Source organism: Clarias gariepinus, chromosome 10, assembly GCF_024256425.1.
Source record: "Clarias gariepinus isolate MV-2021 ecotype Netherlands chromosome 10, CGAR_prim_01v2, whole genome shotgun sequence".
NCBI lineage: Eukaryota > Metazoa > Chordata > Actinopteri > Siluriformes > Clariidae > Clarias > Clarias gariepinus.
The window spans coordinates 11873842-11899925 of NC_071109.1; the positions used below are offsets into that span (position 1 = coordinate 11873842).

Here is a 26084-nt window from a genome sequence, read left to right on the forward strand (position 1 = left end):
CCAATGGCATCGTTCTCCCGGACAGATTAAAAAAAAAAAAAAAAATGGCAAATAAATGTACTCGGGCGCCCCACCCAAGTATACCCTATGTGTAGGAAACACTGACATACTTGCATACATACATATAAGATAAATATATATTTTAACTAATGTCTAAATCTGTAGCACTGCAGTACAATCAAAATGAAAGCATGCTGAAACTTACTTTGAAGCCAAGATGAAATAGTAGTGTCGTCATGCTTCATCTTCTCTTTCTCTGGGTTAGCTAAAGCTTCAATAATGCAATCTGGAAATAGAATCAAGGCCTACAACGTCTCTTCAGATAACACAACAGTCTGGAATCTCAGTGAGTCATTTACATATTTTCAATGTGATCGAAATACATTCAAAGGACTGTCATCAACATAATAACCACATTCAAGCAAAATCGCTCACGGGCGGATGTATTTTTAGCGGAACGCTTAAAAAACAAGAATCGAAGCGTTCAGGCAGAAACATCGGTTGGGCGTGACTCAGTTAAGGTGAGCTCTGAACGCAGACAAATGACAGGGTTGGAGTTTTGAGCGTATCAGCAAGTTTGTGGAAGAGTGTTAATTTGTGCGTGTTTCTGTGTGCGTGTGTCACGCTGATCAGGATTATTATTTGGCACAGAGGTGGGTGGTGGGCGGTACTTCACAGCAGGGAGAGTGAAGAAAAGGATACAAGCCAGAACATCGTAGTTGAGAGAGGTGAGGTATTTCAGAGAGTCTACCACAGGGCTGATAAGGTTGTCATACCACTGGATCTGAGAGAGAATCTGAACAAACATAACACCGCCATAACATATTTAATATCGTACACAGTTGCAGGGACTTTAACTTGACATTTCAAATCAGTTGGAAGCAGCACAGTCATTTCTTTTTAACGAAACAGTGTTTTAGCGGCAAACAGTTTTTACATAATGTGACAGAAGACTCACTGAATAGTTTCAAACTACACATTATTTTCAGTAAAAATGTCCTCGACAGGAAGCTCAGCGATTGGTGCAGTGCAGAACAGAGGTTTTCAACAGACAGTTACTCAGACTCATGTATTGTTATTCATACTTGATTTGTATTTATTTACATAAACTCTTAGCTTCTAGCTCTTAGACAGTCTAAACTAAGGTGTGAGTTTTTTCTTCATGGTAAAGAACAGGTTGTAACGGTCAGTGGAAAAAAAAAAGGATGCCTTATTAATATACAAAACAAGGTTTTCATAGGCAAGAAGCACAGTAATTATCTTTGTGGAAAGAATCACAAGAACAGCTTGATGTGCATGGCTAAAAAAAAATAAAATAAAAAAATCTTGTGAGACCAGCTCCTCATTTTCAGATATTCCTGCGTGGAGACATACACACAGACCTACTGAGATACTCCTAACTGCAGTGCTTTAACCAACATGATGCTGTAGAACTTCTTTTTTTCTTTTTGTAGCTTTTTCTGCTTGTTTCAACTTTGCCCAGGTAGGAGGAAATGCATTAGGTCTGAATTTTCTTAACTGGAACACACTAACCTAGACCTTGGGTTTAGCTAAGGACTTGAGCTAAGTATGGAAAACGCTGAGTGAGAGAAAATATCAAGGCAAATCTCAAGACAACCATCAGGACAGCAGGGGGTGTGTGTTAACTACAAAGAATAATGACCGAAGCCTCAGAAACGGTGCGTCAGTTCACAGGCTGTGTTGCTGTGTCACAGTGTAGTCCTGGGACTTATGCAGAAAAACAAAAGGACATTTTGCTTAACATTTTTTTTTTTGTTCAAGTGTTTCTGGATCAAAACCCAAATTTTGTATTTTTCTCCCCAGCATAATGCAGTGCAATATCTACAGCTTTTACACATTTATTATTAAAGTGCTCTCCATCTTTGATTGGTTTCTTTTTAATTATTAATTGGTAGACTGATGAACAGTTAGGAAAAATATACTACACTAACTGGCACCTTTATGAGGTACACCTGTTTAAATGCTTGTTAACGCAAATGTCTAAACCGGCCATGGCGACAAGTCACATGGCAGCAAGTCATGTAGACATGGTCGATCTGCTCAAGTTCAAACCCAGCATTAGAAAGGTGAAGAAAATGCATTGTGGCATGGTGTTGGGCACGGCCATGTCTGAGGTTTACAGTTGATCCGAAAAAGAGAAAACATCCATTGAGTGACATATCTTAGGGCGAAAATGCCTCGTGATTCCAAGGGAGGATGGCCAGGCATTTTTAAACTGATAAAAAGGTAAATGTAACTCAAAACGCAGTCTTTGAAGGCACAACATGTCGGACCTTGAAGCAGATGGCCTACAGCAGCGGAAGACCACACTGTGCGCTGCCCCTGTCACAGCTAAGAAGAGGAAACTGAGGCTAGAATTCACAAAAGTTTCCCTGGTCTCATGAGTCTTTAATTCAGCTGTGACATTCAGATGGCAGGGTCAGAATTTGGCATAAACATCATGAATACTTGAGTATGGTTGCTGACCATGTCCATCCCTTTATGACTACTTTTTATACAAAGATAAAACCGTCTCAAACTGGTTTCTTGAACATGACGACGAGTTCATCTGGAGTTTCCAAAACCTTGTTGGCTCTATAACGCAAAGAATCGAGGCAGTTCTGAAGGCAAAAGGCTGGTGTGTATATAGCGGTTTCGCTGTAAACCATGAATATACTTTTCATTTCTGTTAATGAAACCAGTGACAGGCAGATGTCCTGTGTCAGGGCGACTGTATAACTGCACCGACAGTCTTTAAGCTTTCAGCTCAACAAGAGTGACTCATGTCTGCATAATGCATTCGATAAGTTTTTGGTCAACAGTGTCAAATGTTTCTAAGCTTACATTATGTCATGATCTGTGGAGGAGCTAAATTTGGAGGAGCTGTTTTTAAATTTGCCTTTGTCACTTGGTTCAGACAGTGGATCTGTATTTAAATGCACCTCGTGATCTGGGGAGCAATGAAAAGTGATGGCTAGATAATAAAAGGGTCTGGGTAAAAGCCTGCTGTTAGACAGGCCGGCCGTTATGGCAAGCAGGAGTGATAAAACACTCACGTAATCAAAGAGGATGGTGGGGTTACTGTGGCTCAGCTTGCCAATCTGCCTTCCTGACGGCTTCACGTTTTCCTTGGTCAGTCGTCTGAGAGAAAGACAGGAAGAGAGATAAAGATGAGAGAAAGAAATATCATCAAAATTATGACACTAGTCACTTTTACAAGACATTTCAAATGGCCGAGATGAACGAGTATCATTGATCCTCTTCCCTCCATAAAGACAGCCATCCTAACACCCCGTTTTTTCCCACTCAAAGACGCATAACGATGCAGTGACTGGAGAGGAGAAGCAGCTCCAGGAGGCTACAGTCCCTTGCCAGAATGAGACAGCTTTAATGAATGTGTACTGCGAAAGAGGACAGCTCTAGCACATTCGATGAGCTGCTCTAGCACGTCTGATGAGGCGCTCCTACTCGCTGCGCAGCACACACCCACGCCGCAACTTTGAAGCGGATTTAATTGGGTCGATTTAATCGAGTGTTGCGCTAGCCAAGTTCCTCTTTTAAGGCCTACGACTTTGCTGGGAATCGAGTGCTGCAGGAATGAAAGAGGGAAGAAACTCGGTGCGGTGGTCAAACAGAAATATATGATAAAAAAGAGAGGCTGGATAAAGGACGAGGTAAGGCATGAAAGAAATGGAGAATACAAAAATAATAATAACCTCAAGCAGAAAAGAAGCAGTTGTTGATCCTTTAACTGAACAAGGGAGCCTAAGTTAGTGGTTCGGCTGAGTCTTTAGAGCACAATGAGCAGCAACCTGTAATGATGCTTTCTGGCTTATGAGGAGAAGTTGGATGGAGCCACTCCATTTGAAACAGACGAGGCTTTGTGAATACACACATGGAGGAGTCTTTTGTACAAGCGCAGCATGCTGAAATTTTAGTTGAACAAACACAAAAAAATTGAAGAGAATATCAAGATTTAGTCTCCCCTAGAGTGGGTTCTATGATTAAAATCTAATGGCTACTGTGTGTGTGTGTGTGTGTGTGTGTGTGTGTGTGTAGTGCTTAGCTTTTATTAATCCTAAAGAATCAACAGCAGTGCTTCATTTCTGCTTGAGTGCATACAGTGATCCTCTGCGGCACTGTCACAGTCTCGCACACTCCACTGCTCCATCTCGCTCCCTCTATCTTGCTCTCTCTCATACACACACACTTACTTGATGGCCCTGTCTTATCATATCTTTCTCCAGACCCATTACTTATACATTACTGATATTACCTCAAGCTTTTTGAATAAAGAATCTTTCTCTCGCTCTCTGTACTCCTCAGATGCTCTAGCGGCATTAAACGTCATTTAGCTGTAACGTGAAACGCAGCAATAGCTGTCGTCTTCCGTACCTAATGGACCGAGTATGCATTAAATACACAAAATATGCATACAGATTTTATTATTGCAAGCGCAAAGGTGTACTAATGAGGTGGCTAAAAAATCCTGGCAAAGAGGTTTCACGGCAACAATTTCTAATGACATGATGCTATAGAAAAGGCTTTTGCGATGGAGGAGGAATGGAAAAAAAACTCCTATGCAGGACAAATCGGCTGACCTTACATACCCTAAAGGTCATGAAGGCGATCGTTTTTGCTATTTGTCTGATAGATTGAGCAACTCTGATACCCGAGTGTCCTGGCCTGGGATTGATGTAGCAACATGGCAGTACGCACGCATATTTTGCCTTCAGCAAATGAAAAGCATGATCAGTTGGGATTGCGGTCAGGTGACTGACCTGGCCCTTTAAGAACGTTACCTTCCCATTTTTTATTTATTTTTTTTGGCTATGGCCTGCTTACAGAGTGCATTTTATATTATGATTCAACAGTACTGTGAAGTTCTGCAGCATTTAAATTAATCTGAACAGGAAGTATAGCGCTATACACTACAGAACTCACCCTGCTACATTTTCCAGCAGTCACGTCGTCAATAACACCAGTGACCCAGTACCATTAGCAGACATTCTAACCCACGCCATTATACTGCCTCCACCTTGTTTAACACATGGCGCTGTGGTACGCTTCGATGTAGTGCATGCCCTTTATTTTCTTCTCCATACTCTTCCTATTATTCAGGTTAATCTTGGTTTCATTAGTCCAAAACATGCTTTCGACCAAATTCCTAATCTGGCTTTTTTTTGTCATTAACTGTTACCAGTGGTTTACAATACCAATTTTTACTTTAGTCTTCTACATTAGTGTTTTCTATGAATATGGTGATTGCCACCTTACCAGTGCTTTAATTCCTCTTCTTTGTCTTTTCGGCTGTACCCTTACAGGGGTTGCCAGCGAATCATCTGCCCTAATCTAACCCTGTGCTCTTCATCCTCTTCTCTCACACCAACTAACTTTGGTCTTCCTCTAGACTTCCTGCCCGACAGTTTCAACCTCAGCATCCTTCTACCAATATGCTCACAATCTCTCATCTGTCATGTTCAAACCACCTCTGGTCTCTGATTTTATCTCAAAAACATCTAACATGGGTTGTCCCTCTAATGAACTCATTCTTGATCCTATCCATCCTTGCCAGTCCCAAAGAGAACTTCAACATTTTCAGCTCTGCTACCTCCAGTTCTGCCTCTGTCTTTTTTTTAAGTCGTAGGGCATCCCTGGTCTCACCACGGTCCTATACACCTTTCCTTTCATTTTCGCTGATGATCTTTTATTGCAGAACACACCTGACCTGTAGCCTCACTGTTCCATTTGGGTCCCTCTCATTCACAAACACGTTTTGCTGCGGCCAACCTTAATTCTTGTGCTTTCCAGAGCATACCTCCACCTATCCAAATTTTCCTCCACCTGTTCCCTGCTCTCACTATGAAGCACAATGTCATCTTCAAACATCATAGTCCATGGAGATTCCTGTCTAACCTCATCTGTCATCCTGTCCATCACTAGAGAAAACAAAAAGTGGCTTAGAGCCAATCCTTGATGCAGACCCACCACCACCTTGAACTCTAATGAGCTTTAATTCTTTTTAAGAATGTTAAGAAGAATCGTTTCTGCCGTCTCCCTGATTGGTCCATTTCGTATCGTCAGCCTCCTTCAGTTTCATCAATTATTCTTTAGACTGTATATAGAGTGTTTCCATAAAAACTTGGAAATGACTTGATCCCCTGCTTTTGCAACACGTCATCGCAAAATACTGCATTCGAAGATGCTTTTCCTCACCACAGAGTGCTTGATTTACTACAGCGGTAGAGAATATTGCGGTATAGAAACCTGACCCAATCAGGCCTTTTGAAAACATTTATAAATCATCTGCAAACTTTCTGCAAACAGCGGTTCTCGGCTCCAGTCCTGAGCGCCCACCCTCCAGAGGAAGAACAGTTTGATGTTGTTTTCCGTACTCTCAACACATCTGCCCCTCCTCATTAAAAGGCTTAATAACTAGCCGATCAGTCGGATCAGATGTGTAGGGAAAACATCAAGCTGTGCAAGGCAGGGGGGCCCCAAGACTGGAGTTAAGAACACTTGCTCTATATTAATGCATACTGCAATGACTTATAAAAGTAACCACTTTTTAGTTTTCTTTTAAATTATGGTGCCTTTTAGGGTTTCATTCCTGTCACCATCAACTCAGGCTTACCAGTGGATTTCTGAAAAGCTGTAAAATCTACTGTTAAAAATCTATGGAATCAAATCAAATGGCCTCGTCCTATTATCTGGGGATCGCGAGTTCGATTCCCGGGTGATGCTGTAACCTCTCGCAGCCGGACGCCTTGAGAGAGAACTGAATGGCCGAGCTCTCTCAGAGGGGAGGGATAAAAGGTACTTGAAATTGAAAACGACTAAAATAGGGAGAAAATCTTGAAAAAAAATTCCCCCCTCCAGAAAAAAAGGAATTAAATCAAATTTGAATAAATCATTTTCAGAACATAAGCAAGGTAATGATCTACTTGCGATACAGAAGAATTTTGCCATCTATCAGCCAGTATAACTGATCTTTTTAATAAAGTCAAACTGTCAGGACTGTTTGTTTTAGACCAATTAAAACCTACCCTAAAACATACAAAGGAATAAATACTGCTGGAGGAAACTGTTATGATTTGGGCCTTGACCACGTTAACGCACTCAACCACTTTCAGCGAAACAATCGATATTTGTGTCTCTGCTCATGCAGAAAGATTGAGTTGCTTTATTTAGAGGGAAGCCGACTAGATATACTAGCTGAGCAACGTAACTGAAGTGACAATGGCAAAATAACACACACGGGGGCACAGCAATCTCTGTTAGCCAGCATTTCTCTCCAGTCACAGCAGAGCTGTCAGGATAACTGATGGACTCTACTTTCATATTTCTTGGCCAGAGACTGAGAGCCATCAAATCCGGCGGGGATGACACATGAAAAGGGCACAAGAGGTGGATGTTTGAAAGAGTGACAGAAACAAGTCTTGATCCCCATCATTGAGCAGGCTTTATGAGCATTGCTGCGGTGCACAAAACTTGCAGAAACCTCTCCATTACGCGTGTCCCGTCCGTCATCACTTCGTAGCCTGAGGCCAGTAACCCTTGTAGGGACACGGTTACACCTCCGTGGGAGTTACACAGCTTGAGTTTAGCTTGTTTCATTTGACATCATCGTTTCCATTATTTCTGCTGCTTTTACGATCTATACAACTGCTAGACCGTGTTTGATTAGCATGTTTGTTATCAAGCTCCTATTATTATATATAGTGTGAGAAAACTACCCTTCTTCTGTGGAACAATGACTAACATCTTTCCTCAAGATATTCAGAATGCCTCTCACTCCTAAAATCACACAAGGTAACGGAGTGAAAACAGCATTTGGAACACGGTGTCTTTTTCGCCCGCACACCAGGCTGACGTCTCGAGGGAAAAGTGCAGTCTGCCAACTCTGATTAAAACTAACGGCAAACCACAGACAAGGACAAATAAGCAAAAATAAAGAAATGGTACAGCAGAAAAAAAAAAAGTTGTCTCCCCCCCCCCCCCTCTCATATATATATATATATATATATATATATATATATATATATATATATAGCAGCTGAGGACATACTGTACTGTAATTGATCTGTGTAAAAAATATATATATATCTGAAAAGCTATTATTAGTGTTAAATAAAACTAAATTCAGAAATGCGTCCAAAAGAAAACAAGATAAAGAAAGATAATAAAAGAAACAAAAATGATAAAGTAAAGAAATAAAAGACAAGAGGAGGATTTCTTTAGGCATTCTAGGACAGATACTCTACATTTTTTGTACATCCTTTATATACTTGGATTTCATTGCCTTTCCCTAGAGTTCATCGTGATGCCGTCTCCATCCAAGATAAATGATGCACATTCACCCGGCTATTTACATGATCTGTGAATCCCGAAAGCGGGATTCGGCAGACCGGGCCACCGTTTCCATGGCTCCACAGTCCAGTTCTGAGGTTGTCTGGGGCCAGCGTGGGCACTCTGACTCTCGCCATATCATTACGCTTTAAACATTCAAGCAAACTTTTATAAAATAAGGGATTGTGCATCTTCTTACAACAGACGTTTTGCATCAAAAAGAAAATGTTATATTAAATAAAGCTTATTAATTTGACGGTTTTTGGGTGAAATGCAAGTGTATCAACAACAGAACACAAAGCGAAGCACGACTCACTTGTATAGCGCGTGCGCGCACACACACACGCGTATAATGAGTCAAACACATTACACGTCATAAATGGTTAACATTTAGAGACGTTATTTCTGTCACATTTATCGCCATTTTCTGACTCATATGTGATAAAAAGCATAAGAAAATAAGCAGAAATAAACATGTGGCAATTTGGACTGAAACCCACTACAATAATTAACAACTAATGAGTAGTTAGCCATTAATCTACCTACAGCCATTATACAGTATAATGACCTAAACCAAACACAAGGAATTCAGATATGCGTAGTATTATCTCCCCAATGAATGAATAGACCCAAGACCAGTCAGAAGGTTGGATCATCTAATTCCATAGTCTTTCCTCATTTTTATTTCTTTCCACACTGTAAAATGTTGCAAAAGGCTTCCATCATATGTAGGGCTGCAACAACTAATCGATAAAATCGATAATTATCGATAATGAAATTCGTTGTCAACGAATGCCGTTATCGATTAGTTGGGCTGCTCACGTCACTGAGGCGCGCGACCACAAGATGCACAAATACACACAGATACACAGCCGCTCGCGCAATGGAGGTTACAGAAGCGTCTGCAGGAAAAAGCGCGCGCCCCAAGTCCTCCAAGGTTTGATAGCAGTTCACATTAAACGCCTCTAAGAAGACGGTAACCTGCACGCTATGCAAGACCGAGCTTACATGGCATGTCATGCACGAACACTTAAAAAGAAAACATGTTGTTGTTACGGATGGCGAAACGTCAGCAGCGTCGGTAAAAACTGTATCTCTTCATCGTGTAAAAGTTGTATAGTTTAAGTGCTTTTGTTTAAACTGTTTGCTAACTTCAGGACAGTCGCGCGCTAGATCTGTTCACGTGCTACTCGCTAGCATCACATTGCGCAATCACCTCATGAGCAATAGTGATTAGTTAAATGGCGCTACTTTAGATTATCTTAAATTACACGGTGCGAATAACAGTAGAATATTACATTTAGTGATTGTTGTGGGTTTCAGCGAACGCAAATAACAGTACATTTGTGACTATTAGCTTTTTGCATTTCTACAGTTTTTTATAGTCCACTACAAAGTTAACTTGTAATTTACTGTGGTTTTACTTATGCATACATCATTTTTTTTATACAAAATTACATTATTTTATCTGTTTATATCTTATCAACTGAATAGACCAGTGTATTTATCTCTCTCTCTCTCTCTCTCTATATATATATATATATATACTGTGTGTGTGTGTGTATATATATATATATATATACACACACACATATACATATATATATTATATACTACATTTCATTTAAGGTTTAAAATGTCAAAATTAAAGATTATTAAACTCTATATGTGGCTTTTGCATTTTTAAAAGTTTATTTTTATACATAAATAATACCCTGATTTATGTTTTTTTTAATAGTTATAAGCAAAATATCAAATTTAAGGAGCGGTTAGGTTTTATCCGATTAATCGATTAATCGAAAACATAATCGCCCAACTAATCGATTATCAAAATAATCGTTAGTTGCAGCCCTAATCATATGTAATAATCTCCTTTTAACAGTTGATATTGAGATGCGTCTTGTGATTGATCGGTGATATGTACAGATCCCTCCCAATGGTTTGGCACACATTTAGAACGTATGGAATATCGACGTTAACCATCACAGTATAAAATACAGATTCATCGCTCCAGTGTGATATGTTTGGGCCTTATTTCTCACGCCCATTAGCACAACATTAGGACTAGAACTTTACTTATTGCTTATGCAAGACACTTCTCCAGGTCAAGATGAGACAACCTAGCCCACTTATTCTTCTTTCATTCACTACTGTTCAAAAGGGAAAAAAAGAACGGAAAAAAAGGAGGAAAAAAATCCGTAACTTTTTGCGCTGACCAACAGCGAATGAAAAACAGCCTGTAATAACACAGAAAATAAACAAGTTGCACTTTAATTTAAAAACCGAGGATAGAATATTTGAAGGTTTTATTTACTTTATTTACGTTGTTTTCAACTAAGGGAAAATGTCCTTGTTCTTGAAGTTCTATAAGCGATAAATACAGCATAAAGCAATATTTATGTTTTTTATATTTCCCTGATGCATAAAGAATAAACAAATAAAACGATCCAATACGAGCCTCAAAACTGCAGTATGATCTAAAGTACAGCATTTGTGATCCGTTGCCACGTATTTGTAATGGTTAAAAACACAGACCTATTCGCAGACATGTTTCTGGCTTTAGCACTTTTTACACTGAACGCAGCTCCGAGCACTTAAATGTTTTTTTTTTAGTGGTTATAATTTTTATGTTTATTTCAAATTTAATGTCTGATGAAAAACTATAAAAACATGGCTTTGTGGGTCACAAAAACTAGCGTTTGCACCATTTAACACAAACGATAGAGACAAGCTGCAAGTCTTTAAATGTCAGGTACACACAAGGGTTTCCACAAACACACATCTTACTCTGGCTGTTTTGACAACTTCCTTTAATCCTCGCCTTGTGCTTTCTTAACTCTCTCTCCCCAAATCTGTTCTGACACTAAAATCTGCAGTCGTTTTACCTTAACCGTGTTTCACGTCTCCCTGCCGTCTATTACCCGACCGGAGATCGTTTATTCAAGCCATTTTGAAGAGGGGAAGAGGGACCTGATGCAGCAATTCCACAAAGCTGTTGCTTCATTAAAAAACCTCATCAAATATGCACAGGGGACAAGGAGTAATAACTCTCGCTAAATTTTTCTCTCACACACACAAATACAAAGAGCAAGGTAAACACTTTTGAAGAAGGTGCGGCATTAAGATGGCACTAAGTGGCATGCGTTCAGAGTTGCCTTCCCGGTAGCTGAGCTGAGAAGCAGAGCGTCGTCATGAATTCCCACCCTGCAGCCACTTACTGCTCATTACGATTGGGGTTGTTTGATTAACATGATTAATGGTGCTTTTTAAGAGGTGCAAACGTGCATTATGGGAATTCGGCTTACTTCATGATGTACTTGGCTCTGTCCACTGTCTGGGCCTTCACCTTCACCAACAGCGGGTGGCTGCTGTACGTCTCATTTTTCCACTGCCCGTAAAGCCGATACCTGAAAAAAAAAACATCAGTCACTTAACCTGCCCATCTGCTCGTTTATTCACTTATCTCTATAGTGGTGCAAAAATAAATAAATAAGTACATCCTGTGTGGGCAGAATATGCCAGCTAAAACACCGCGTCGATAACAGAGATCAGAGAAAAACAATCAGACTTGTCTAAGATAATAGGAATTCTATAATAACACAATCATTCTTTACAACCAGGGAGGAAAAAAGGCAGTTTAGAAAAGCAACTCATCGTACCTTCAGGTGGACGGGCTAAACCAGCACAAGGCCACATTGTGTCACTCCTGTTGGCTAAGAACAGTCTCACCCAAACTGGACAACTTTAAAGAAAAAGTTTTTTTCGTCCAGTTTCCGAGTCTGTGCCTATGACAACCTCAGGCTCCTGTTCTTAGCTGACAGGAGTGAAACCCACAGTATTGTTCTGCTGCTGCAGCCCATCCACCTCAAGGTCTGATGTTCAGGCCTGCTGAGCTGCTTTTCACCTTAGCGCAGTTGTAAAGATTAATTAAAGGCGCTGTATCCATCCTGGCAGGTCAAACTAAGCAGCTCTTGCGCTACGCTGCCATCACATAATTAGCTGAAAGTGCAGGTCTATGTGATAAAAAAGATAGTGAGTGTACATACTAGTACGGTATACACCAAAATATACAGTGCTGAAATTCGTGCATCTCGAACACAGTTTGTCAACGGGGCACAGCTCCTGCCGCACGTGTTCCCAGTAGTGAAAAGGAAGTTGTGCCGTGAGATTGTCGGGAAAGGGTCTATCGACGGAGGATAAAGTATTCACAGTTGAGTATTAATTATTTCCTCTCATATGGAAGTGGTCGTAAATGTGGACCGAGTTTGAAAAGGCTAGTAGAACCATTCCAAGAGAGATTTAATAAGACGGCACCAAGTAACGGTTATGTAGTCTATTGTTACATAATTTTTTCGTTCTGGTAGATCTCCGTATCAGCATTACACAAGCAAATCGCCACCTTTTGCGGGAGTCTGCAATGACCTTTGTTTTGGGATATGTTTGAGAATCTGCATGAACGATATGAACACAGACAGTGCACACACACTTTGAACATTTACATCACACAGACCATGGTAAATCAACAAACTGATCTTGTGTATAATAGTTTCTTTTAGAAGTAATTAACTCACACAAGGCGACGAGGTAATATTGTGTGTCTTTTCATGTCAGTACTGTATATTTGGCAGATACTGTATTGTGGATAAAAACGTTAAAAGCCTTTTAATGAAGCTGAGATGCATCCTACAAACATTAAAAATAAACAAAACATCTTTAGCAAAAAACTCAACACCAAGAGTTCATTACTAGACAATGACAGTAAAAAGACTGGTGACCGTAAAAGCCTACAAATAAGCCTAAATGAGTGAACTAATGACTCGTGTCCGATATATGGTTATCGACAACCAGCTGCATACACTCTGATGCAATAAGGGCGATAAATCATACTTTACTTACAGCTGGACAAAAGTCCCCCATCTCCTACCCCACAAGTAAAACAAAGTTTGTGCCATTAACCCCGTCTACATGCACAAGCAGGCAAGTGGCCCATATCTGTAAAAGATCCACTGTAAAGATCTATCTAATGATGGATAAGAGCGTCTTGCCAAATGCCTAAATGTAAATATCAGACTTATAGACCAAATACAATTTTTGTGTCGGACTGCTCATATTTTGTTTTAAATCACAGAAGAAGAAATCTCTTAAATATTTATGAGGTATAATTAGAAACTAAACAAGATATAACTGAAATATAATTTGGGCTGTTCACTTTAGCATAAAAAAAAAAGAAAATAAGATTTGAATGAGCCAAAAAAAAAAAAAAATTGTGCCAATATACAGAGCCCCTAAAGGGACCATAGCGTATCATGCCCTGTTTCATGAGCACTATGGTTTCCTCTTGTATCCCCCTCTTGACCTCAGAAATGTTTCTAGGTCCCCAACCATTGCAGCCAGTGGAAAGCGGACACCATGGCTATAATGCACTGACATGCTTGCCCATTCCGGATTTTGGGGCTGGAAGACTGACCTCACATATGAGTCACATGGTCTTGATTCAATTTCCCCTCCCATGTCCTGATTTGAACATTTGCATAATGGAACTGTGACCTTTGAACGGTGACTTTGCAGATTGTGCGGAATAATCTTTTTCTATATGCCACTTTAATTTTTATTTCTTATTTTATCACTTTTATTTTATTATTAGTACATAATGTAAATTAAAAATTATATTTACAGCTAGAATTTTTCTTTTCTATATTTTTAATTTCGTATTTATACTTTATATTCTGATTGAAAACTCTACTTTATTTTTTTTATTTTTTTTTAATGTTCTGGTTATCATCAGTCATAAGCATTTCACTTCATATCATAATGACAATTTTCCCCCTTGATCTCCATGTCCGTTTGGAAGATCTGTACAAAATGCAACATTGCTAACAAGAAAATCGGGCAGAGAGAGAGAGGGGAAAAAAATTAATTCACCAAAAAAAAAAAAACACGCATCAGCTAAATAGTAACAGTATAAATGACACAACATATTAATTCATCTTCAAGAATGTTTGCTTACGCTTCTTTTATACAACTGCATAGTAATAATCTGCAGTCTAGTCCGTTCCGGACTTTACACCTACCCTTAAAATCATATTTTAAGCAACACTGAGATTTATATATTAGTCCTTTATATTCATGTGCAGATTCTAAAATGTGTGGGAGATGAGAATGAGAGCAGGCTAGAGAAAGGTAAAAAAAAAAAAAAAAAAGGAAATCAATGCAAAAACAGGTTACCCTGACAACCCTGCTTGTGAACAGTCTGATATAATCAGTTAGGTAGCGTGATAATGCGGCCGGCCACAGCTCTGAGAAAACCCTCGGAACTTATTTCCCAAATTTTATTGCAGGTAAATCTAAAACTCTTGTACCTGTGCTGGTAAGGGAAGAGCTTAAAGAAGCCCCAGAGCTCCTCTGACATGCAGGCGTTGCAATCCATGAGTGTGAGGGAGGGAAGCAGCACCTGGTCAGCGATGCTGAGGAAACAGCTGAGCAGTGTGTCCTGAAAGCCCAAAACAAAACAAAAAAACAGGTTACAGCAAGAGGGAGGGGGGTGTGGGGGAAGGTTACATATCATTTGCATCCCATGTGCTCGGTTTGTGTGTGCATCTGCTTATTCTGCCTGGCACATCTGCGAGCAAAGTTCACACACAGCTGTGACACAGAGCCTTTTCAAACAGACTACTGAGCTTTTATTTAGAGCTTGCTTTATAGCGGGAGTTTTAGGCGCATCAGGATCACGGTTGGATAACACTATGACACCATATGTCATTTTCTCAAACAGCCTATATGCAGTGTGTGCTTTAATGACGGGCACAATGTGCACAGCAGAAGCAATCCTGGCAGAATCGAAACACAAATATGAAAACGGGCTTTCGGTGTACTTAATGTAGCTGTGCGCTAGGAACAAGCCAGATGGAAAAACACACATCATGATGATGATGATGATTCGGGATCACAGCATGTTAAAAGCAGGTTTATTCTGCTTTTGTTCGGAAACACTGCTTTCTTTTTTTCGGAAGCTTGCAGCTTGAGTTCTTTGCTTCTGCTTGATTTAATCTAAACGACCACTGTGCCTTTGTTCTCCCCACTACATGCTTCATAACTTTCTTTTATGTCCCATGACTCACCGTTTTCTCCTTGGCATCTTGCTTGCTTTCACTTTGGTACTATCAGGCAGAGAGGAAAGGATGATGGGAGAGACAGGGGGGGGGGGGATGTGGGGGAGAGAAAAGGAGAAAGATCATTCAAATGCAGATCAATACAGGCTTACAGCAGTACATCCCTACTGATTCTGCTGAGTTACACAAGAGCTCACTTTGTGCTACTTTGAAATGAGCCTAATTATACAGAGCAGTACAGATTCTCACCCTGGCATGCTGAAGCCTTTAATCGAGCACTGACCAAAGCAGCGCTTCTATGCTGATTTCAAACATGTATAGAAGGTTTTTACTCTTCCTAAAAAGATTGACGACAAATTGCTCCAGCTGTAAAGCCCATCACGGACTTTATTAATACACTTGCTGTCATGTGTTATGGTTTCTATAGTAACAGTAATTTTCTAGGGACCTCAACAGCAGCTGCACCTCATAATATAAAGCCAACAATAAATAAAGGAAGAAGAAATTGAGAATCTGTGCTTTGTACAGTAAGTGTGGCACTTTGAGGAAAAAGAAACGACAAAAAGGAAGACGTGAGGTAGAATTTTGAATCGATTCAATGACTTTCACTTTCTTGAGACACTGCTTATTTCTTCAGATTTTGCTTCCAAAGAACAAGCCTTTCTTCCATTTTTAATGTCGTCCTGAGGAATAGTTCTCCTGGCTTCCTGAAAGACTTTTTGCCTCTTTGTATTCTTAAGAAATACAAAGAAATTGGAGCTCAAGACTTCTACAGAGTACTGTACCGTATACTGTATTTAATAATTTTTAACATTAATTTCTTAGAATAATACAAACTGCTTGCATGTTCTGTAGAGTAATCAACTAAAGACCATTTAACAAGAGGAAGTTTACTTAACTTTAAAAACCTGACTCAGAACCAATTGATCAAAAAAGACAACAAAGGACTGATTTCATTTCATAAATGTGTTCTGTGGATGTTTCACAACAGAAAATTTACTTACACTCGGATATAAAAGTGCTATATATAATGAAGAAAAATTGCAGTTACTGGAAAACTGTTATGTAAACTGTTGTTGCTGATTGTTTTTCAATCCTAAAATGATGCTGACATATTCAACAATTAGACCTAAAGAGCTGGATGGAAAGTCGGGATGGAAACGCTAGTCGTATTTAGCTGAACTCCTCCCGCTCTACTGTTGGTCTGTGTGATAACAATATGCTCAACAGCAGCAGTTGTGTAAGCACGTAAACAATTAATAGGGCCATTAGCGTGCCGGAGCTTTGCGATTAGCAATAGGGCACGGTGACAATGAGGGGGAATGCTGGTAAACAAACGTGCCTGTCATAACATAAGCCACGGCAATAAATTAATAGTGCTGCTAGTACCAAAAACAAATTAACCCCTCATTACACACTGCTAAATAGTGAATATAATGCTGGTAAACAAAGCATTTCGGGTCGCTTTTAGAACAGCTAATTTGCAAGGAGACTGAGCTCATGTATGGCTAAGCACAAAATCAATTATTTAGCATAAAAGGTGTAAAACGCTCATCTTCCCATTGGATGAGGACCAGTCGCTATTACTTAGACAGCACCAGTCAACAGGATTCACAAGAAGGAAAAGTGGAAATAAAACTGAATAAAACTTTGCCGCAGATTTGATGAAAGCTTGGAGATGGGGGTGGAGATGGGGTTATGCTGGGAAACTAAATTTTGCGTTTTGAAACTATATTTAAAAAAAGGTTTTAGCTGTTATATTGGTTGCTCTATTGGTCCAATTATAGCTTAGCAAGTAAACACATATCTTTAATAAAGGCAAGATGATGAGATTATTATTATTATTATCATCATTATTATTATTATACAACAAATATATGCCCACTAATTCTACTTCTAGATGTACACTGCCTGCCAAAAAAAGCATCATTTGGATTTAAATAAGCAAATACTCAGGAGGCTTTGATTGGATAATATCTATAGTGATTAATGTGTTTGAGCTGCACATTAACCAGTTAAAAAATTTAAGTTGCTTTGGAGGAGAAAAAAGTAGAAATCAGAGCCATGTTATAGCTCTTAATAGTGAAAGTAAGAGCATTTCAAAACACAATGTGATGAGAACCGAGTTCAGACTAACCCTATTCCAGAGTGATGAGTGATGATCAGGAGAAGAAGGTAAGCAATCTACCCATCATGCATAGTGCACACTGTAAAAGCCTCTGGAGGCAGTGGTATGATCGAGTTGCTAGGCTCAGCAATGTTGTGTGGCAGAAAATGTAGATTTACAGTAGGAGCTACCTCAAATAGTCGAGGCCGTGTGAATGGCATGCGGCTGCCCTTTGGCTGGCGTGATCCCCACTCCTTCTCCTGCCAAAAAGGCGTGTCAAGATTTTACAGTGAACATGCCCATTCAAGCCCTACTTATTTATTTACCTGGTGCCACCACTAGCTAGCACTCAGGAACACGTCAACACAAGCCAGCAATTTAGCTGCACTAAGTTGCAATTACGCGATTTTAACATACCCACCCCACCCCCGCCGAACTGGCACTACCAAACTGCACTACAGAGATAAGGATGGCAGCTTAATGGACCTTATTCAGGGTAAGTGGTGAGTTTTTTTTAACAATTTGTTTGGGGTATTTTAAAGTTTATTTCCCAGTTTAGTTTTTTTATCGTCCGTTTTGAATATCACTGGCAGCACCAGCCGTGTTCAGATGTGACTTTAGAGAACTTAATGGTCTGTTTACCAAGTCTGGAGTTAACATTACAGCTTACTGTCAGTGTCACAAACTCACTCCTCTTTCTACAAAAGGATGCTAAACCTTCGAAAATACTATTAATGACCGCTATTACAAAAGCTGTACTACTCAAAAAACCTCGAGGCTCTCTAAAATGTCTTCAGAATCTGATCCAAGTGTTTGGATGTAGGTAAATTTAGCATTTATTTATTCTTTAGGTAAGAGTTCATCTGCAGGTTATTTCTGTGACTGGAATATAATGTGATGCAGTTCATGAGAGACACAAGCTGAGGCTAGATTTACAGGAGCTAGCAAACTAAATGCTCATAACCAGGTTTATATTTTTCCCACTTTGGCCATGACTTAATTTAATGCAGATGTTAATAGAGATAGACAGTGGCTAACGCTAACAAAGTTCAATGGTTACCATTAGCACAGGCAGTTTATTTATATTTCTAAATTCCAATATTTTAAACATTCTGTGGTAAATGGGTTTATTAGTATATTTTATTTTTATCAAAACTAGGTATTCTGTAAAGTTTATTTATCTTTGTCCTCACTAAATTCTCCTGTTCTCTTTAAGCAGAGCTCCGCTGTGGAGGATTGGGTCAGACGGGTGACGGCTGGCCTTTTCGAGCTACTGGAGGAGCATGAAGAAGGTGTTGAGGGTGCTGTAGTAAGGATGGCGTCACAGTGCTTTAGAATGATGTTTGGTCAGGGCTATATTCTGAACATAGAATTGATAGTTTTTAAAAATGGATATTTTAATATAAAAGAACCAGATAAAGACTGATCAGCAGCTGGTGTTATCCAGGTATCTTACTGACCTTTAAGCAAAATACAGCATGTATTTAGCTGTTTTATACAAATCACTGTTTTAACTTTAACTAGTTTTGGAGGAATAAATATTTTTAAGTCATGTTTTATTTTTAGGGAAATTGTTTGGGGTATTTAAAAAAAAAAAAAAAAAAACATTTACCTGAACCAACGACTTCAATAAGCAAAAAATAGAGACAATTTTTTTTTTTATTAGACTTGGGCTATAAACAATAATAATTTTTATTGGTCATAGATACAAACGAAAGCAACAGGTAAAAACTTGATCATATGTATTTGTGCTAGTTTGTGCTCATCACTCTCACTCATCTTCTATACTGCTTTATCCCGTATTTATGGTTCGCAATGGGACCCGCCATGGTTCAGGGGACTGTTTGACATGGCTCCTACTGCAAGTCACCTTATGACCTGAATGTACTGAATGACCAGGGTATTACACATTTATGGATTTTTATATCCCTGACACAGGAATATTCCAGGAAAAAGTGGTTCTGGGAGCACGAGGAATAATTTTCACTACATAAATTGACCAGATTCCAGGCTTTAACCCCACTGAAAGTCTTTTGGAATATTCTTTAAATATTACTTTAATATCTGAAAAAAGTTAATTTAACTCTGGATAGAAATAAATGTTGTGACACTGCATAAGATTTTCTAAGCTGCGCGAGTATAAACATAAACTGAAATCAAAGCTAAAGGCGTTCCTGTAAAATAAGGGTTTGCATTTCAAACTGAAAAAGAGAAACCGAACAAAGAGCAACACTGAAAGGCAATGTATTTGCCTTAAATAACCTCAAAGAGAAATATTAGATAAATTAGCCTACATTCAAGATATTCTTTCACTTGCCGAGAAACCAAGCTAGAAGCTAGGTCCTACTGTTAAATACTTTTTTTCATTTAATTAAGCTATTTTAATATTAAGCTCAGTATTTAAAATTTAATTCTGATTAGTAATGAAACATTTTGGTCTATTTAACCAAAATCTAGAAATTGAATATTTATTCATCATTACTTTTGAATTAGCTTTTTCATTCCTTGTAATCAATTTACTTACAGTACATTCACACTTTCTTGTATCTGCTGTTACTTAAAAGAAGATAACATTATCATTTCATATCACCATTCCAACATATTTTAATCCCTTGGCTCATTAAACCATTTTATTAAAGTGTTACGATTCCGCCTTGTGTTCATCCGTGCTAATGCAATACCACCTCTTATCTCTGTTTTACCTCTTTCATGAAACTCTTGCCCAGACGAACGACCTTGGCAAAAAGGATGGGATCGTGGGAGAGGTGCGGGCCCAGGTAACCCAGCATGGTGAACACGTCCTTAGTGAGCTCCTCAAAGTTCTCGACAGTAGGAACCGCTTGACTGTTCTTTAGCAGCTTCGATATGCAGCCTTTTGCACCTTTAGGAACCGCAGCCCTGCAAAAACAAATAGATTTAGCGTTACTCATTCGGCAAGCCTCTGAGTGGCGCAGTGGTAAATTGCTCGCTCTATCATCGCGAGTTCAATTCCTGGGTGGTGCTGTAACCTCTTGCAGCCAGAGGTTTAGAGAGAGCTGATTGGCCTATCTCTCTCGGTAGGAGGGATGAGAGGTAGTTAGTGCTCCCACGTTAATCACGGCTCTACAGCCTGTCTGTAAGGTCATGCAAGTGGAAGGAGTGGATAGCGCCATCCTCAGAGTGTGTTACGTCTACAATGGAGCATGAGCGAGCAGTTGGGGTCAAAGATGAGGTTGGCAGGCGGCATTTGGTTAGAAGAAAACACGTCAGTCCCCAGCCCTCCCGACTAAGAGGTAGTAGTAGCTTAATGTGGGAGCCGCCTAGTGACAGGGAGGAATTGAACATGAATAAATTAGGGAGAAAATCTGGAAAAACGCCAGTAAGTAATCAGTAAGTCAATTTCACATGATATAAAGTATCTCACAAAAGTGAGTACACCCCTCACATTTTTGTTAATATTTTTATCATATCTTTTCAAGGGACATCGCTAAAGATATGAAACTCTGATGGAATGTAAAGTAATCAGTGTACATCTTGTATAATGGTGTAAAGTTGATGCCCCCTCAAAATAACTCAACACACAGCCATTAATGTCTGAACTGCTGGCAACAAAAGTGAGTACACCCTTAAATGAAAATGTTCAAACGGTGAACAGTGTCAATATTTTGTGTGGCCACCATTATTTTCTAGCACTGCCTTAACTCTCTTGGGCATGTAGTTCACTTGAGCTTCACAGGTTGCCACAGGAATCCTCGTCCACTCCTCCTTGCTCACATCACGAAGCTGGTGGATGTTAGACACCTTGCGCTTCTCCACCTTCCATTTGAGGATGCCCACAGATGCTCAATAGGGTTTAGGTCTGGAGACATGCTTGGTCAGTACAGCACCTTTACCCTCAGTTTCTTCAGCAAGGCAGTGGTTGTCTTGGAAGTGTGTTCGGGGTCATTATCATGTTGGAACACTGCTCTACGGCCCAGTTTCCGAAGGCAGGGGATCATGCTCTTCTTCAGTATGGCACAGTACATGTTGGCATTCATGGTTCCCTCAATGAACTGTAGTTCCCCGGTGCCGGCAGCACTCATGCAGCCTCAAACCACGACACACCCACCACCATGCTTGACTGTAGGCAAGACACATCTGTCTTTGTACTCCTCACCTAGTCGCCACCACACACGCTTGACACCATCTAAACGAAAGAAGTTTATCTTGGTCTCATCAGATCACAGGATGTGGTTCCAATATTCCATGTCTTTAGTCTGCTTGTCTTTAGCAAACTGTTTGCGGGCTTTTTTGCGCACCATCTTTAGAAGAGGCTTTCTTCTGGGACGACAGCCATGCAGACCAATTTGGTGCAGTGTGCGGCATATGGTTTGAGCACTGACAGGCTGGCTTCCCATCCCTTCAACCTCTGCAGCAATGTTGGCAGCACTCACACGTCTAAAGCCAACCACTGGACATAACGCTGAGCACGTGCACTCAACTTCTTTGGTCTACCATGGCGGGGCCTGTTCTAAGTGGAACCTGTCCTTTTAAACCGCTGTATGGTCTTAGCCAGCGTGTAGCAGCTCAGTTTCAGGGTGTTAGCAATCTTCTTATAGCCTAGGCCATCTTTGTGTGGAGCAATAATTCTTTCTTTTAGATCCTCAGAGAATTCTTTGCCATGAGGTGCCATGTTAAACGTCTAGTGACCAGTATGGGAGTGTGAGAGCGATAACACCAAATTTAACACACCTGCTCCCAAAGGACACCTGAGACCTTGTAACACTAACAAGTGACATGACAACGGTAAGGGAAAAGGGCTAATTGGGCATTTTCATTTAGGGGTGTACTCACTTTTGTTGCCAGCAGTTCAGACATTAATGGCTTTGTGTTGAGTTATTTTAAAGGGACATCAACTTTACACCATTATACAAGCTGTACACTGATTATTTTACATTTTATCAGAGTTTCATATCTTTAGCGTTGTCCCTTGAAAAGATATAATAAAATATTTATTCACTTACTTACTTTTGTGAGATACTGTACATGTAAAAATAACCTTTAGCTGCACCTTTTATTACATACATTTTTATTCCTGCATTTATTCGGGTTGTTGAAAGACAGGTCTGAAATGCAGTGTGTAGGTGTGTGTGTACCTGCGATACAGAGGCTCTACGATGATGTGCAGCAGTTGGCACAGCGCTACAGCAATGGATTTATGAGAGGTGGCGTAGAAGGGTGGCATCTGCTCCATGATGCACTGTGCATGCTGCCAGTCGCCGATTTGCAGCAGAGCCTCGAGCAGGCCCAGTTTCTGATTATTAGGAGGCTGGAATGACAAATGAAAGAAGAAAAAGAGGTGAAGACTCTTCGACACGAGTCCCCTGAGTGTTTGGAGGTGCTGAGGATTCATTTCCACATTAAGGGTTTCTTTAGACATGGTTTACTTGGTCTAAAAGGAGAACTGGAGGCTGTGAGAAGAGCACAACTCACAGCGTGCTCGCATAACACGGATACTGCGGAATAAAGCAAAAGCCTACCTAGGCCCTGGGGACTCCGGCCTAAATAAACACGATCGAAACGGTTACTCGTCAATCGCCGCGAGGCAAGGAGCCGATCTATTCTGAACACGCGCCGCTGAAACGAGAACGACAACGACCTACTGCAGAACAATTAACTTCAGCAAAGAACCAGCTGAAGAACACCGCAGGCATTGATTAGCCCAGCCCGTTGCATAAAGCTTAAACCTGACGCTTAAATCTGAGCTACCGCTACCACACTGCGGGCACACACACAAAGCTGGGAGCACGAGAGCCAGTGTGTTCGTGCAGATGTGAATTTGATCGCATGCTGGCCCTGTCTCGGGTGTTTAATGAGGTAGTGTTCTGCACTGATGGGGCTGCTCAGAAATCAGCACGCGCTGTCCCTGCGGTCGCTCGGTGCAGTGCGGTCCTGGCTGATGAAGGGCAAAAGAAGCTGCCGACTATAAATCCTTTAATTAAAGGAGTCAGGGATTAAATGGGTATTACGGTAAGGTATTATATGTTAGTTGTGCACTGCGTGTTCTCAATATGATCCTCGGGAGGAGGGAGAAACTTCATCATTCGAGGGATTGCAGCACATAGCGTCATCTTTTTTTATCACATTAACAACGAAAAATGAATAAATAAACCTTTTTTCCTCCATTAACGAAGACAGACACGCTGTGAACGTCTTTTCAGTTCCTGAGACCTCTGGAATCTTAATTACTAGCAATGAACTGATACTAAAGTTATTTACTCGTATCTTTTTTTTCCCCTCTATAGAACATCCACTTCAATGTCGTACCAGGTGTTGTGAGCCTAGAGCAAGTTTGCATTAATCCAAACATCTGGGAAAAAAAAAAAAAAAAAACAGTTAATTTTTCACAAGACTGGATACCTTGTCATTCTTTTCCTCTTCTTTGTCCTTATCCTTTTCTTTATCGTCGCTCTTCTCCGAGGGCACCACCACCATGGTGAGCTTGCGGGCAATCTGCTTGGCCTCCAGGATCTCCCTTTTGTGCTCTTCCACAATAGTGGAGTCCAGCGGGAGCAGCTAAAACAAAAAAAATCAAAGAGGTTCCACATTCCAAAAGTCAATAAAATGAAAAGAATGGATGTTCTCCATAAATGATTGGCATCCTATATTATAACAATAAAAAATAACCAACATACAGTACATACACTATAAACCTTTAATATTACTTACACAATACGAAAAATATATATATAATAATAATTATAATTATGTTTAGACCTTAGCTTGGCCATAGATCAAGCTTTCAACTGGATGACCAAGAAGTCAGCACTGAAATGCAGCGTCCATGTGCTTACTTAATGTATGTTATACTTGTATATCATAACTATAACTCTTTGCGTATGTTACAATAATGACTTTTGTAACAAACTTTAGTAAGAAAAACATCCACTACTGAAAAAGTTCTGCTAAAATTGCTGTCAAAAGTTCTTTATCAGACAGTTAACAGAACGTACATGCACATAGAGATCCTCCAGAGCGATGAGACTGTGTTGGAGGAGGGCAGCAGCGACATGGTACAAAGACGAAGGAGTTTCTCCACTGGGTTCCTGAGGAGGAAACAAAACCTGTTAATACACAACCTAAAAGCAAACAACAAACTGAACACGATATTTAACTAATACTGAATGCACCATTTGTCGTCTTAGGTTAAACTGAACTAAATAATTAATAATAATAAAATATTATTAAAATAAAAAAATAAATAAATAATTGTTTGTTAAAAAAATATATATATACAAAAAGCTATGTTAATTGTGCCAGACATTTTGTAATGTTTAAACTGCACCAAAAAAAAAAAACTCTTGGCATGGTATAGTAAATTGCTCAATTAGTTTACACAATTTAAAATTCATTTAAAGACAAAGTTTGTTTGTGTTTTTTCTTGTTTTGTTTGTTTTGCATACTAGTTTGCAGAACGCCAGACAGCAACTAGGCAAGCTGCACAGCTCCTTGAGCCATCTGAAGCGATGAGGCCAAAAATGAACGCTATATTAGTGGAGGAGTCAACAAGGCCCTACAGTGAAAAGTGAGGTTCTCGTACTTAATTTCATAGAGCCACTTTGGGGAGATCCCAAAAGTGCAGTTTATGCAAGACAACCAAAACATTTCCAGGAACTGGAGGCATTTTGCCAAGAAGAATGGTCCCCTATACCACCAGAGAGAATGAAGAACCCCATGCACAATTGTTACAAAAAAACAAAAAAAAAAAAAAAAAATGCATGCCATCATTGATGCTAATAGTAAATACACGATAGTAATAACTAGGAGGTACACAAACTTGAACAGGGATTATTCCCTTATTTTCTTTATTGTCATGCTTTGTTTGATTGTGCCATTCTTTTATGCCTTACATCTAAACTTGAGTCCTATAAGTAAAATATTGTTTTCTTTAAAAGAATGCTCCACATCTTGCCCATTCTCCCAAGGTATTTAAACTATGCACACACAAATATACGTTTATACAATTATGGAAAATTAATAAAAGACCACTGCAATTTACTCCAGAAAATGTCTGGAATGTCATCAAGAGGAAGACGGATGGTCACAAACCATCAAGCAAAGCTGAGATGTTTCTTTTTGCAAAAAAAAAAAAAGCCGTGATATAAAGTTACCAAACAGCAATGTGAAAAACTGGTGAAGAGTCAAAACGCATGAAAGCTAAAATTGCAAATCAGGGTTATTCCACCAAATACTGATTTCTTAAATGTTATTTAGCCAAGGCATTAACTTATGTTTACAAATTAGTTGCATTTTGTTTTATTTAAGTTAATAAAGCTCTGCAATTACTGCATGATATTGGGTTATTTTGATGTTGTGATGTCAATTTTCATTTATATACTCTAGAAATAATTTTATTTAAAATTTAGGAGAAATATTGTCAGCATTTAAACAAAACCAATATATGCACCTGTGGTCAAATTTTTTTTTAGACCTGTATATATTAAAAAAAAAAAAAAAAAAAAACAGTCAGCATCAATACTTTACCTTTAGGACTGTTTAAA

At 39.5% G+C, this 26084-nt stretch overlaps 1 protein-coding gene across 6 annotated transcripts in view; it reads right to left on the reverse strand.

Moving 5' to 3' along the window:
* Positions 1-26084, reverse strand: part of thoc2 (THO complex 2) — an 89086-nt gene that overhangs the window by 37806 nt on the left and 25196 nt on the right. For 4 of the 6 annotated variants that reach the window (XR_008361195.1, XR_008361194.1, XM_053505267.1 and 1 more), the window contains exons 9-18: positions 24537-24629; positions 23944-24099; positions 22680-22852; positions 20268-20463; positions 15467-15506; positions 14709-14847; positions 11655-11756; positions 3057-3141; positions 703-796; positions 206-286 (exon numbers count right to left, since the gene is read on the reverse strand). Coding sequence is in view for 4 of the 6 variants with exons in the window: in XM_053505267.1 (XP_053361242.1) it covers positions 206-286; positions 703-796; positions 3057-3141; positions 11655-11756; positions 14709-14847; positions 15467-15506; positions 20268-20463; positions 22680-22852; positions 23944-24099; positions 24537-24629 (1159 nt within the window). In the remaining 2 variants the exon portion in view is untranslated. The remainder of the gene's footprint in view (positions 1-205; positions 287-702; positions 797-3056; positions 3142-11654; positions 11757-14708; positions 14848-15466; positions 15507-20267; positions 20464-22679; positions 22853-23943; positions 24100-24536; positions 24630-26084) is intronic. The other 2 variants (XM_053505269.1, XM_053505268.1) reach the window with 1 other exon arrangement.